Source organism: Lactuca virosa, chromosome 9, assembly GCF_052849685.1.
Source record: "Lactuca virosa cultivar CGN04683 chromosome 9, Lactuca_virosa_CGN04683_v6, whole genome shotgun sequence".
In the NCBI taxonomy this organism is placed as follows: Eukaryota; Viridiplantae; Streptophyta; class Magnoliopsida; order Asterales; family Asteraceae; genus Lactuca; species Lactuca virosa.
The window spans coordinates 33602153-33616839 of NC_136434.1; the positions used below are offsets into that span (position 1 = coordinate 33602153).

The 14687-nt window shown below is 33.2% G+C and overlaps 2 protein-coding genes and 1 long non-coding RNA gene across 7 annotated transcripts; all 3 read left to right on the forward strand.

The window, feature by feature from the left end:
• Nucleotides 1-3713: 3713 nt before the first annotated feature.
• LOC145137655 (uncharacterized) lies at nt 3714-6106 on the forward strand. Of its 4 annotated transcripts, XM_079071782.1 has the most exons (10): nt 3780-3892; nt 4163-4272; nt 4369-4448; nt 4536-4711; nt 4807-4874; nt 4961-5062; nt 5175-5330; nt 5436-5528; nt 5630-5750; nt 5855-6106. In XM_079071782.1, the coding sequence occupies exons 3-10, from the start codon at nt 4372-4374 to the stop codon at nt 5926-5928; spliced, it is 867 nt and encodes a 288-aa protein (XP_078927908.1). In that variant the 5' UTR covers nt 3780-3892; nt 4163-4272; nt 4369-4371; the 3' UTR covers nt 5929-6106. The 4 variants fall into 4 exon arrangements, with proteins under 4 accessions (XP_078927907.1, XP_078927909.1, XP_078927910.1 ...); XM_079071781.1 differs by lacking the exon at nt 4163-4272 and having other exon boundaries at nt 3714-3892; XM_079071783.1 differs by lacking the exon at nt 4163-4272 and having other exon boundaries at nt 3732-3892; nt 4392-4448.
• Nucleotides 6107-6429: 323 nt separating this feature from the next.
• CPSRP54 (chloroplast signal recognition particle 54 kDa subunit) lies at nt 6430-9864 on the forward strand. Its single transcript, XM_079072701.1, has 15 exons — nt 6430-6697; nt 6791-6926; nt 7014-7081; nt 7182-7283; nt 7386-7538; nt 7655-7732; nt 7828-7953; nt 8055-8157; nt 8245-8345; nt 8428-8565; nt 8658-8801; nt 8909-8984; nt 9086-9171; nt 9273-9398; nt 9575-9864. The coding sequence occupies exons 1-15, from the start codon at nt 6548-6550 to the stop codon at nt 9677-9679; spliced, it is 1692 nt and encodes a 563-aa protein (XP_078928827.1). The 5' UTR covers nt 6430-6547; the 3' UTR covers nt 9680-9864.
• A 1044-nt stretch (nt 9865-10908) lies between these two features.
• On the forward strand, nt 10909-13318 carry LOC145140948 (uncharacterized). Of its 2 annotated transcripts, XR_013722368.1 has the most exons (5): nt 10923-11408; nt 11575-11664; nt 12332-12578; nt 12752-12866; nt 13037-13318. It is a non-coding gene; the product is annotated as an uncharacterized LOC145140948 (long non-coding RNA). The 2 variants fall into 2 exon arrangements; XR_013722367.1 differs by having other exon boundaries at nt 10909-11408; nt 11575-12578.
• The last annotated feature ends 1369 nt before the right edge of the window (nt 13319-14687 follow it).

Below are 14687 nucleotides of genomic sequence, written 5' to 3' on the forward strand. Positions count from 1 at the left end.
TATAGGTTTGGTGTATATCTATCTATTTATTAATTTGGGATATGGATACGATGTCAATATGTAGTGCCATGAGGTTCGATGATGGAAGGATCAACTTTGGTTTGTGTTATTTTCAAGTCAATGATGTGTTGACTCAATACATGTTACACAAGGCATTGAAGGGAAAACCAATCCCCATTCCTAGCAAGGAATCAAGCGTAACAGTAAAGTCGAAGATGAAGAATGAGATAATTTAGATTTAAGGGCGACAAGTGTGATTCGTTTGTATCTTGCAAAGAATGCACTTTCAAATGTGCATGTGATACAAAGGAGCTTTGGGAGAGGTTTAGGTATTTGTATCAAGGTAAAGACATCTCGAATCAGTTCTCAAGATGCGATTTCACACTCATCATATGAATAGAGGTACTTTAGATCATCTAAGTGTTCTTAATAATGTTGTGTTGGAAGCTATCAATATGAAGGTTGAATATGAGGATAAAGTATTGAGGCTCATATTTTTTTTTTCATCGTCTTATGAGCATTTGAAGCCCATTTTGATGTACGTGAAAAAGACCCTGAAGTATTCATATGTTAATGGAAAACTTATGTCTGAAGAGAAAAGACTAGAAAGTAGTTGTTATACTTCATCATAAGAAGGAGCGATTTTGATATATGGGAATGAATATTCCAATACGTTGGAAATGTGGACAGTCTGGGCGTGTCAAGAGAAACTGTCCAAGTAGAACAGACTCGAAAAAAGACTCTGCTACAACTAACAATATATCTTTCGTTATTGAAGGTGATCACTTACTTTGAGTTATGACATCCCTATTGTATGTCCGTGTTACCATGGAAAGATATGTGTTTTTGTTAGTGAGTTCACATATTTACACATAGGCAGTAGACTAGCATAACTGCAAGATGTATGTTGTAAGTTGATGTTGATGGACGGTGAATTTTTGGGTATGCCAAACAGAAAAGTTGTACCATAAATTTTCATCAAGTTTTCAACATATGCCAAGGTGAAATTCTTATGATGGTTTGTTCTAAGTGTTGATACTCTTTTATGACAATATATGATAATTCCATGTCTTTAGAATTATGATTGTCGGTTGAAGATGATGTTCCTTTTTTATGTGGTTGCGTTTTTTTTTCTCCAAGGTGGATATTGTTGAATTTTTTCTATATGAAATAAGGGTTCTCCATCTTATATTGGTATAAGGATGGAAGTTTGGGTGGACTCTAAGCTTATAAAAAGAGTCTAAGGATTTGGTTTCAAAGCACCACAATCAATACACTTGGAGTGTTTGATTCGTTTTTTTTTTCTTCTTGTTTTAGAGTTTAGAAAATTGTTAGTCAAAACTTTAGAGAGTTTAAGTGTAATTTGAAAGAGGCTTGAGAGGTTAGTCTATGTTATTGTAACAATTTTAACTAGAATACCATTCCAGGAGTAATGTAGTGTTCGATTCCTTAAGTTAAACTAAACAAAATTTATAAGGGGTAATGAAATAACCACTTCCATTACATCATTCTTCTTATTTACCAAACACACACTAAAGGCATGTTTTGTTGCATGTAGTGAAATGATGAACAAATGGAGTCGTCATGGTAATCGAATATTAGTTTCGAGGATATGTTTTTTTTTCCATCACGATTTCTGATGATAAGAAAGCAAAGAAGTAGAAACGGATTATTTTGCATTACATGTTTGACTTTTTTTGGTAAGACTTATGGTAAGGGAAATGATTTGTACACAACATTTTATCTTCATACACAACAATTTATGATTTATAAAGTTGTACAATAAACATTTTAAAGCAAAAGTTGTTGTGTATGAAAAATTGTTATGTATGTATTAACTCTCTTCTGATTAATTGAGTTTTTAACTAAAACGTAATAGTTAAAAAAATCTATTTACCAAAATATAACACTTTTAAAATTATTTACACAATAAGTATATATATTTTTTAAAAGGTTAAATGAAAACAATAAGGAAACCTCTAGTGACCTTACTTTTTCTTCAAAACCACCGGTTGTTGCACCACTTGTAAACACCCCGTTCACAACAAACACCACTAGTAAACTCAATTGTGCTCGATCCTTGTGTAGTGGATGACAAACAACATTAGATTGAAGGCATCGTTGAACTCCTCCCTAAGGAATACACACAGACACATGGAAGCACTACCAACTACGCCTAAAGATAGAAATGACTAAGTCCATCTTTGCTCTTTGTTTTTACGTCTTTTCATGTTGTGAAGGATCTCTGAAAATAAAACATAATTCACTGGTACAACAACCAAAAATAAATAGCTCTTACGCCTCTACCTTACACAAAGCGGAAAAATACTCTCCTCCAGCACATCACTATGACCAACTCGAGGACTAGTGTTTAGTAAATCATTATTGATGAACTTGTGTGCACTTCCAACGTTACCTCTGCGAATATTGACACCGTTGACAACCGGTATTTGGATTGTATTCAGCTTCCGACGACCACCCAAACAAAAATCTTTGTCAATGTTTTTATGTTATTTTGGTTGTTGTTTTCGTTTTCCAATGAGCAACCCAACGAAATGGTGAATCTTTGTCAATGTTACTAAACTGGTGTTGCCGTGTTGGTTGGTTTCATTGTCAGGCAAGCAAGTTTTGGTTTCAAACCACAAATTAGTTATTATTATTATTATTATTATTATTATTGTAACAAAGATGAAGCCCTCGTGTAACTATGTTTTTGTAAATATTTTTAGAAGTACCATATTGTGTGGTAAATATTTTTTAAAACTACCATACTCAAGAACAAAACTCCGGGCAAATTAGCATTGTATGTTTGATTTTTTTTTTAAAGATTGTAAATATTTTCGTTGATTATTTAAGAAGTCTTCTTGTATATATTCTCATTGTAGTTCAATATTTTCATTCTGTTAAGTTTTAAGTTTTGAGAAAATGCTAATATGGCAATGTTCGGGATTGCAGAAGTAAAAAATGAAAAATGAGTTTATGTTTGACCTTTATGACCAACATTGTAAGGAAGCATTGAAAATTTTGAAGATACAGTTCGATTTTAACATCAGACAACTTACTTCAAATGTTACACCCGAACCAGAGGTCTATCTTCAATATCATTCAATCAGTCGTCATTACAACAAGATTTTCCACTTCTAACGCATAAAGCCTAGGAAACCGATATCATAAGCCTTCTTAACTATGCAATGGATGAGCAAACAAGAACAAATAATTTTGTTCAACCGATTTGATATCCATTTGTTTAAGGATTCTGATGATGTATCATATTTTTTGTATTTATCATTCTGAATTTTTAAATAGATGGTTTCATGTATACTGTTTTTTGCAATTGACTCTTTTTATTGATGATTTTCCCATAGACGGTTTCTTAAGTTTTTGATACATAAGATTTTGTATGTTTTTTTTGCATGTATACTGTTTTTTGCAATCGACTCTTTTGAATTTGCAATTTAGTTTATTTATAAATTATAGAATTATAGATGATTATTATAAAAAATAATTGAGAAAAAAACTCTTTTAAATTTAAAAAAATTAGTTTATTTAAATTTTAATTTATTTTAACAATCTAAGAGATTTTAAAATACGAACAATTTATTTACAAATGGCAAACCTTTTACTTAAAAAAAAAAAACAAACCATACCTTATAATTGATTTTTTAAAAATAAATTATGATATATTGTATTGTGAACACTAACAATATTGCCCCTCATTTAACATAGACTACAGACTCCATCTCCTCTCCTCTTCCATCTGCTTCCATCGATTCTCTCATCGATCCCAGCCATTGCGACCAAGCTTCATGGAGGGTCGATGATCAAGCTTCATCACCTCTCTCTATCTTCCGTCTCTTCGCTTCTCTCACTTGTCAATGCTTCACGTATTCAGGTAGTATTATGCTAGAATTTGTTGTTGATTATGAGTCTGCTAGAATTCGTTGCATATCTTGGTGATTATTCTGCTAGAATTCGTTGCCTATCTTGTTGTTCTTGATTTTTATTTTCTGGTGCTCATGATTGGAAGATTTTTTCCAAGTAAACAACCGATTTTCTGATCACAGCACACCAACTGTTTGATTAAAGTCCTCAAAGAACTCAACAACCAATTTTTTGTGTTAGGTTATTGTTAAACCATCATTTAAGATCTGTGATGATGCAGGTAAAACAAAAGAATTAAGAACATGTTCTAATTGATGGTTGAGTGGATTGAATATCTAAAACATTTTCTGAATTTGATGAGTTCAACACATATACAAGAACTAAACAATTGTGAGGTTTAGCAAATATATTTCATATCATCCACAGAGTTGTCCAATTGTAAAATTTCTTATCTTGGTAAATGGCAATTTGATGTTATTTATGTAGCTGATGAAGATACATTGCTTCAGTCACAGGATGTTTAATACTTCAACCCCCTTTTCACCCATAAAACTTCCATCTCAGATGTATGATTCAAATTTTCTTTTCTTTTCTTTTCTGTAGTCTCTTGTTATCTGATAATAATTTACTAACACATAAAGTTTGATCTTTAGGGAAACCCATCTTTGGTATGCATTACCAAATGAAGTGAAAAGTCAATCTTTACTAAATCAGTATGTTGACCTTCTATCACCACTTGAGAAAGACCACATTTTCAGCATTAGTGCCCTTCAACTTCAAAAAAGTGCTTTGATAGCCCGTGCACTTGTTCGTACTACTATATCTAGATGTAATAATCCCTTCATGCTTGTGTTTATAAATTTTTTTTTTTTACTAATATATCATATAATTTGTAAAACTTACACAATATATCTTCATGACTAGATCAGATAGGCTCTCAAGTCAACCCAAGGTCTCTTGAGTTCAGAAAGAACCCCCATGGGAAACCCGAGGTTAGATTCGTCTTTTCTTTATCAATCAAGATACCATTTAGTCATTTACTAAGGTGTTGTTTCCTTTTTACTTAATGGGCGTTTAGGTAATTTGGCAAAATAGTGAAGATTGGCATCCACCACCTCTACATTTTAATCTCTCCCACACATCATCACTAATAGCATGTGGAGTGACCATTGACTCCCCAGTTTGTTTCCTTATCTTCTCATTATTTTCATTAAAAGTATCTTTTTGAAAAAATATTTGGTAAAACAGTTACTAATGAGCTTATTTTACATTATTTTATTAAATAAATACAGATTGGTATTGATGTAGAGGATAAGCAAAGGACAATGAAAAACAATATATTATCATTTGCTAAACGATATTTCACTTTTGAAGAAGTGGAATTATTAAGTGCAATTTCAGACCCTGAAGTTCAACGCCATGAGTTTATTAAACTTTGGACACTAAAGGTTAGAAGATACATTAAAGGACTTATTGCAAGAAATAGCAACATATTTTTCATTTATTTGTCCAAAATTCCTGATTCTAATTTCTAAGTAATAAATTAATTTCAGGAAGCGTATGTTAAAGCATTGGGAAGAGGGTTCTCAGGTGCTCCTTTTAGCACATTTACAATTAGGTTTAGGTCTGTGAATCCTGATTCTGAGGTTATATATATTTCTTTTTATTAATTACTTCTAAATGTAATTAGCTAAAAAAAAAAGAAATGATTTGAGTATCTACTTAATTACTTGTTTGTTTCTGTTAGGATTCTGAGATAGTGATTGTGCCTTTAGAGAAGCCAAGTGAGCTTACAAGTAATTGGCAATTTGCACAACTGGAATTGGCTGGTTCTCACTATGCAGCCATTTGTAGGGAGAGCAATGGAGGTGAGTAGTTGTATTTTAGAAGTTATATCTATTATATTGTTGGAGGGTATTTTAGTAAATATAATAACTAGTAACTAAACTTGTTGAGGTTGGATTTGATGTAGGGGCTCCAATGAAAGTGGTTGTGCGGAAGACGATTCCTCTTGTTGAAGAACACATTGTTTCAGAGATTGATTGACTTGATTATATTATTATTTATTATTATTACAAAGTGGTCTAAAATTATAAAAATCTTGTAAATCAATGATTTGTTTCAACCTGTTAACAATGTAAGGTGAAAGGAGTTTGATACTGAAAACTTGTCCAAAAATGTAAATGCATTCGTTCGTTACATATAGTTTTCAATTCTGAATATATATATGTATCTTGCAAAAAATATTTTTAAATAAGGGTATATACATCCGTATTTGCTAATTCAGAAACCAAAGGTTCTATGTCTGCGGATGAAATTGTATAAAAAATAATTTTATGTCTATTAATTTGGATTTAATTATATCATTTTCAATCTAAATCAAACCGAAAAAAATCAATTAATTAAGTTTTAATTTCATTTCAATTAATATTATTCCGGTTCGGTATCTTCAAATAGAAGTTTATGTGACCCGTTGATCCGAATACACATAGTATGGCGATTGGTGGAGCTTATCAAGGAAAACGGATAGAAGCGCTGGATTACACCTCACTATCTAGAATCTATGTCTTCGTTGTGGATAATAAAAACCAGACTCAAAATATCCATACCCATCTCTCTCCAAAAACTCAAATTCTAGAGAGAGAGAACTCACCTCTGTCTTCCCATGGAAGCCTTAACTTTCTCCACAGTTGCTTCCCGCCATTTCTCCACAGCTTTCCCGAGAAAGACGCACCACAACCACTCGGCTACATCTTGGACCGGTTCAACTTCGCCACACGCGCTCTCATTCCGCTTCAGTAATTCATCGTCCACGGTTAGGAGTCAATTCAGTGTTCCAACAATAATTTGAGGTTATATATTGATTTTGCTTTTTGTTGCAATGTTTGTTGTTTTTGGGTGGGGGAAGAGGGAGCTATGGGGAATTGTGAATTCGCAGAGAGTAATTCCGGTCAAGAGAGAGAGGCGTGGGGTAATCAGAGCAGAGATGTTTGGTCAGCTAACCAGTGGCCTTGAATCCGCCTGGAACAAGCTTAAGGGCGAAGGTTTTAGTTCCACCTTTAGATTTCCATTACATTTTGTGTTATGAAATGCACAAATCACCACTGATAATGCTAATTTCTGTGCTTCAGAGGTCTTAACGAAGGAGAATATCGTGGAACCAATGAGGGACATTAGACGAGCTCTTCTGGAAGCAGATGTATGTGCTTCATCTGTATATGAATATGATTCATAAAAACAACAGTTCGTCTTTACTCTTTAGAGCTTAATTTCTAATTTGGTTGGATTACTCATTACAGGTTAGCCTTCCCGTTGTAAGAAGATTTGTTCAAACCGTAAGTGAACAAGCTGTTGGTGTTGGTGTGATTAGAGGAGTCAAACCAGATCAGCAATTGGTTAAAGTATGTGTTTAATGTTTTTGTTTTCTTCCATACTGAAGTATAAATTATAACATCATCTTCTCCAAAGTTCATAAACATATTGCTGGATTCTGTTTAACACAGATTGTAAGTGATGAACTCGTGAAGCTAATGGGAGGAGAAGTTTCTGAGTTAACTTTTGCAAAATCTGGCCCCACTGTTATCTTACTGGCTGGTCTACAAGGTGTTGGGAAGACAACTGTTAGTGCAAAATTAGCTTTGTACCTCAAGAAACAGGTGCACTTCAACTTCAACTTTAACTCCCTACATCTTTATTTTCAGCATCTGAAAACTTGTGTGTAGTTTCTTACCCTTTTTGGCCTTTGCAATTGTAATGTAAACAAAAATTGTAGGGGAAGAGTTGCATGCTGATTGCTGGAGATGTATATAGACCAGCTGCAATTGATCAACTTGTTATTTTGGGTAAACAGGTATGAAGTTGACACTTATACAAGTTTGATATGATTTCTCAATGAGTTTTTAGGGTCACTTAAAGCTCATTCTGATAGATATAAGTTTGTGACAGGTGGATGTTCCTGTGTATGCAGTAGGGACTGATGTAAAACCAGCAGAAATAGCTAGACAAGGTCTTCAAGAGGCTAAAAAGAAGAATGTAGATGTGGTTATAATGGATACAGCAGGAAGACTTCAGGTTATAATTATATGACTTGTCTTTTTAATCATTTCAGATATTAGAGAAGACAATTTTCTTCATTCATCTAACGACAACACCCTTTACCTTTTTATTACCAGATAGACAAAAATATGATGGATGAATTGAAAGATGTGAAGAAAACATTGAATCCTACAGAAGTTTTGCTTGTTGTGGATGCAATGACAGGGCAAGAAGCTGCAGGTGTTTTGATTTTTGAAATCACTTATTATTATTATTTCATATAAACATGTGACAATTTACCATACTACCCTTGGTGATAATTTTCAGCCTTGGTGACAACTTTCAACCTTGAAATTGGAATTACTGGAGCTATTCTAACTAAGCTAGATGGGGATTCAAGAGGTGGAGCAGCTCTAAGTGTTAAAGAGGTTGCTCTTTCTTTAACATTTGTTTTTCTCAATTGATGTTTATTTGATATAAGAAAGATTTTGTTTAATTTTGTGATGTTAGGTGTCAGGAAAGCCAATTAAGCTTGTGGGACGTGGAGAGAGGATGGAGGATCTTGAACCCTTTTATCCTGATCGTATGGCAGGAAGGATCTTGGGCATGGGAGATGTTCTCTCATTTGTGGAGAAAGCACAAGAAGTTGTGAGTGTTATATTAAATTAGATTTTTTTTGTTTGTAAAAATGATGGGGGGTTGAAATATAAGTGTTACTCTAAATCTAATTATGGGTGTAGATGAAACAAGAAGATGCTGAAGATTTACAGAAGAAGATCATGAGTGCAAAGTTTGACTTCAATGACTTTTTGAAGCAAACTCGTGCTGTTGCAAGGATGGGTTCCATGTCTCGTGTTCTTGGAATGATTCCTGGAATGGGAAAGGTTCATTAAGTCAAAAAGAAAATAAAAAGTTGTGAATTTTTTTTTTTTTTTTTTTTTTTTCGTAGCGAAGAATTTCATAATCATGTTGTGTTTGATTTGTTGGACAGGTTACTCCTGCCCAAATTCGAGAAGCAGAAAAGAGCTTACAAATAATGGAAGCCATGATTGAAGTGATGACACCAGGTTTTGTTTCTTTTCCTATCTGAATAATATATATATATATATATTTTTTAGGTGAAAATTGGAAACCAAAATCCCTGGGGTTTTTATTTTTATTTTTTCAGAGGAAAGGGAGCAGCCTGAACTACTTGCAGAATCCCCTGCCAGAAGAAAGAGAATTGCTCAAGAATCTGGAAAGACCGAGCAGCAGGTATATATATAATATAATATTTTGTTTTTATGTCTTTTTTTTATTTAAATTTAAAAATAAATTGAAAAAGAAAGGTGAAGGATATGTTGTTTTTTTCCTAGGTGAGCCAACTTGTTGCTCAGCTATTTCAAATGCGTGTTCGGATGAAGAATTTGATGGGTGCAATGGAAGGTGGATCCGTTCCTGCACTAAGCAACCTTGAAGAGGCGATCAAATCCGAACAAAAGGTGGCTTTTTTTTTTTTTTTTTGAATTTTACTGGACTGGGACTGAGACTGATGTCAATAAGACAAAACCTGCAATTGTGTCCCACCTAGAAAGATGGGACACAGACTCACCCACTCTTTTATTTGTGCAAAAGACTGGGACTGAGACTGAAACTGGAACTGATGATTTTGTTTCAGGCTCCTCCAGGGACTGCGAGGAGGAAGAGAAAATCAGAGTCGAGGAAACAATTTGCGGGGTCAGCAGGACGGCCAAATCCTCGTGGTTTTGGTGGTGGCAACTGAAGAAAATAATAATCTTTTTATTCGGATTAGTAGATAGAATGAATATTAGATGATTTAGCCTTGAAAAGATAAAGGTGTAAAGTAGTTTTCGTGCAAAATTACATAAAAACCAATTGAAACAGCTTTTTGAGAACCAAGATATTGTTTATTTAAATCATGATATGGAACTGGGGCATGTTTTATAATTGGGTTGTGTCAAAACTCAAGAAGAGAAGGCACATTCGACATTCGACAATCTTGTCCCTATTGGTTGAAGGCTAAGTTTGTTTATTTCAGATGCTTATTGCGGTTTGATGCGCCAATAAATATTTTTAAGTGTTTCAAAGGAAGGGAATAATAACTCTTTATTGAAATAAACAGTAAATTTTTTAATTATAAATGCTATCCTAAGGCTTAACAGTGTGGTTGCAAAAATACCAACCTTAGATGGCAGCTTTTACAAGCAGTAATACCACCCCTCAACCAAATTTATTGCTGGCGGTAATTTCTATTGGTGAACTGTCACCAATTTCCCTCTTTCATTCTTAGCGATGTAAACAATTTGTATGCATTAGGTAGCTAAATCAATGTGTTGCACTTTCATGCATTAGGTAGTTACATCAATGTGTTGCACTTTCATGCATTAGGAAAATACGAAAGAGTGGTAGTTCTTAATAGCCAATAAGAAATAGACAAGTAAACATAATAGTTTCATTTAGCATCTTTCTTTTTATTTGTATAGACAAAAGTTTTACCATTGGTAAAAAAAGCACAACATCCCACACATAGGTAAGTTATGGTAAAAATGGTAAAAGCTTATGTGGCGTCTATGTAGCATATTTCTACCATTGGTAAAACATTAACACACCGTTTAGCTTAAAATCATCTTTTATTTGTCGCAACCTTTTTTTTTTTTTTTTCTTCGTCGTTGTTGCAAATATAATCTCCAAGTGGCTAAAAATATTGTGCATAATTCTCTTATTATAATGTAGCTTATCAATTATTAATTTATTATATAAACATCCAACACATATCCCAAAGGTTCATTACCATGGTATTATAGAATAAGTGCATAACAAATACTTCACTAATTCAACAATTTAATAAACGGGCACTGACACATTAGCCCTACGAATTTTGCACATTTGCTCGTTCAGTCCCTTAAATAATTTCCGTGTTTTTATAGGAACTAGATGTTCATCTATTTTTTTAGTCACCTGATATAACAGGTTTTATTTATAAGCCACATCACCAAACAATTGAACAACATCCTTATCCTTTTTGTTCGCTTGTTTCTGAATTTTAGTTAAACCTCTCTCTCTCTCTCTAAAAAAAAAAAAAAACTCACATATCTTCTTCCATTGAAGCTCAGATACTATGGTTGCTCCACTACCTCGATCTTTGTAAGTTTTTGAGGAATGTCTTCAAGATTTTGGGATTGATCTAATCTCCATTGAAGTCATAAACCGGTCTAGATCTTCAACCACGACGATTGAGTTGCTTGAATATCAGAATCGTCTAGTACTTTTCAGAGGTCGACATCGTAAACATCATAAGACATGAATTTGACCATAACGGTGATGCAACTGCCAGTACCAACCAGATGGTCCGTAGAAGAGATAACCCCGCTTCCAATCACGTCCTAATCGGTGATAAGATTGTTTCGATTTGAGAAAATCCTCAAAATCAGATTTTACCTTCTTTTTCAGGTCCGAACGGACCTCCACCGTGATAGTGTCTCCGAGTTCATGTAAAGCTTCAGTTCCTTACATCTCGACTAATTACCTTCCGAAGCTCTGTAAAGATGTTGAATATAAGATTGAAAAATTCTTTGCTTATCTTTCTTCTTCAACTTGAGCATAAAGGTTTTTTTGTGAAGGTTTTGTCCTTTAATTTTGTTGAATTTGTTTTTTCAGGAAACCTTAGCACCGAGAAAGGTGTGTTGAATGGCCTGATCGACCATCAAGGTAGAGGAGGATGCCGTTTGGTTTCTTCCCTAAGACGAGGTTTGTGAAGTCGGAATCTTCAAAGTGGTTTGTTAAAGGAAATCTTAATTTTGACTTTTAAGTTTGACTATTTGGTTAATTGTAGTTGGTTTAACTGTTATGAATAAAAAATATAAAATAAAGTTGATGTGGCTTATAAAACCTGTTTTATATCGGGTTGCAGTGACCAAAAAAAGCAGGTAGACTATTTGGTTAACATTGTAGTGAGTTTAACTGTTATGAATAAAAAAACATAAAATAAAGTTGATGTGACTTATAAAACCTGTTTTATATCAAGTTGCAGTGACCAAAAAAGTAAATAGACATCTACTTTATGCCCCTATAAAGCACATAGATTATTTATAAAGCACATAGATTATTTAAGAGACTGAATACACAAATATATAAAATATGGTAAGGCTAATGTGTTATTTCCCCCTTTAATAAATAATAAAACCAAATATTTTGTTTTGTTTTAGTTTGAGTTTTTATGTTAGTAATTTCTCAAATATTATTATAATAGATAAAAACATTAACTGTAATATGTTAAAAAACAAATAAATCAATAACATGTAAGCATGTCTGTTTTTGTTATTACACATATATAAACAAAGGTTTACGAACACTAACAATAATTCATCAAGTTTGGCATTGTATAAATTCATCTATTTTTTCTTACAAACTTCAGTTTGATACGGAGGTCCGGGGGCAGCGCCCTTAGGTGCAAGGTTCTAAGGTTGCAGCCCTTTGGCGAGGTCTAGGGGCAGCACCCGTAGCGGGTCCAAGGGGTCTGACATCACTGTGATGTCAGAATCAGTTATGTCAAAACCCTAGGTTTTTTTTTTTCAGAGGAAAAGAAGCAGCCTAAACTACTTGCAGAATCCCCTGCCAGAAGAAAGAGAATTGCTCAAGAATCTGGAAAGACCGAGCAACAGGTATATATATATATATATATATATATATATATATATATATATATATATATATATATATATATATATATATATATAAAATTTTAGTTTTGTGTCTTTTTTTTTTCCATTGGTTATTTAAATTAAAAAAAATAAATTGAAAAAGAAAGGTGAAGGATATATTGGTTTTTTCGTAGGTGAGCCAACTTGTGGCTCAACTATTTCAAATGCGTGTTCGGATGAAGAATTTGATGGGTGGAATTGTAGGCGGATCTAAGCAACCTTGAAGAGGCAATCAAATCCGAACAAAAGGTGTTTTTTTTTTCTTTTTATTGGACTGAGACTGAGACTGATGTCAATAAGACAAAATCTGCAATTGTGTCCCACCTAGAAAGATGGGACACAGACTCACCCACTCTTATATTTGTGCAAAAGACTGAAACTAGGACTGAGACCGATGATTTTGTTTCACGCTCCTCCAGGGACTACGAGGAGGAAGAGAAAATCAGAGTCGAGGAAACAATTTGTAGGGTCAGCAGGACGGCCAAATCCCCACGGTTTTGGTGGTGGCAACCGAAGAAAATAATAATCTTTTCGGATTAGTAGATAGAATAATATTAGATGATTTAGCCTTCAAAAGAGAAAGGTGTAAAGCAGCTTACGGCTTTCGTGCAAAATTACATAAAAACTAATCGAAACAGCTTTTGAGAACCAATAATTTTTTTTATTCAAATGATGATATAGAACTGGGGATTGGCTTGGTTTGGAGCATGTTTTATAATTGGGCTGTGTCAAGACTCAAGAAGAGAAGGCACGTTCGACAATCTTCGACAATCTTCTTGTCCCTATTGGATGAATTTCTATATGAAGGAAATTATAACTGTTTATTTTATTAAACAGTTTTTGATAAGTTGGTTAACCTAACTTATTTTAAATTTTTAATCAAAAATGCTATCCTTAAATCATCTTTCATTTGTCGCAGACTCTTTTTTTTTTCCTTCATCGTTGGCGCAAATATAATCTCCAAGTGGCTAAAATTAGTGTTGGATATCATCAACTTTTAAGGGGTTGACTAAATGGACACCTCATTTTACCATTTAGACACCCTATATAATTTTTAAGGTATTTTTATTGGTTAAAATTACATTGATTTTTGAAAAAGATAATTAAAAGTAGTTACCTATTGGTTGACTTTTGATAAAGATGTCTATAGAGTGTCTAACGGGTGTCTTAATAGCAACACCCATCTATATATATATATATATATATATATATATATATATATATATATATATATATATATATATATATATATATCCAACACGTATCCCAAAGGAATTGCCAAATTCCAATTTCTGAACTCCATCATTACCATCGTATTAGGCTGGAGGGAGAGGTGTCACACTCTCTCATTTTGCCACACTTCAATACCACAGATAAGGAATGGTATACCATGGAGAGAGAGAGAGAGAGAGAGAGAGAGCACTCTCTCATTTTGACGCACAACCCAAACCGCATAGGAGGAAGCGGTGTTCATTGCGGTAAAACATGTCACATAAGCTCTTAGTGCACCCACCCCCTTTAGTCTTATAGAATAAGTGAATAACAAATACATTGATTCAATAATTTAATAAATAATAAAACCAAATATTTTGTTTTCTATTAGTTTGCGTGTTTGTGTTACTAATACTAGGTCAGAGACCCATGTATGTTGTCAACTGAAAATCAAACTATATTGGAATTTGTAAAATCTAAGGCTAAACCGATTAACTTTGAAAACTGCTTTAAAGAAAAATGATTTGCCATTTCTCAAAAAGATTTAAATCAACATGTAAACTTAATTGAAATTTGTAAAATCTAAGGCTAAACCGATTAACTTTGAAAACTGCTTTAAAGAAAAATGATTTGCCGTTTCTCAAAAAGATTTAAATCAACATGTAAACTTAATTGAAAACGGAAAAGAAATTAAAAGTATTAACATATATTAATGTCAGTTAAGATCATGGCTAAAATCATGGGGTGCATCTTTAATCTTTGATCTATTAAAACGTATTTTAAAAAGTTTAAAAATGAATTAATAAAGTAAACAAACAAAGTAATTAAAAAAAAATGTATGAAGTTGTCTCGAGTCAT

Coding starts and splice junctions, on each gene's coding strand:
- LOC145137655 (XM_079071781.1), top strand. CDS start 3,818: ATGATCAAGCTTCATCACCTCTCTCTATCTTCCGTCTCTTCGCTTCTC. Junction 3,893..4,368: donor TCAATGCTTCACGTATTCAG/GTAGTATTATGC, acceptor TTATTTATGTAG/CTGATGAAGATACATTGCTT. Junction 5,529..5,629: donor CTGTGAATCCTGATTCTGAG/GTTATATATATT, acceptor TGTTTCTGTTAG/GATTCTGAGATAGTGATTGT.
- CPSRP54 (XM_079072701.1), top strand. CDS start 6,548: ATGGAAGCCTTAACTTTCTCCACAGTTGCTTCCCGCCATTTCTCCACA. Junction 6,927..7,013: donor GAACAAGCTTAAGGGCGAAG/GTTTTAGTTCCA, acceptor TCTGTGCTTCAG/AGGTCTTAACGAAGGAGAAT. Junction 9,172..9,272: donor CTGGAAAGACCGAGCAGCAG/GTATATATATAA, acceptor TTTTTTTCCTAG/GTGAGCCAACTTGTTGCTCA.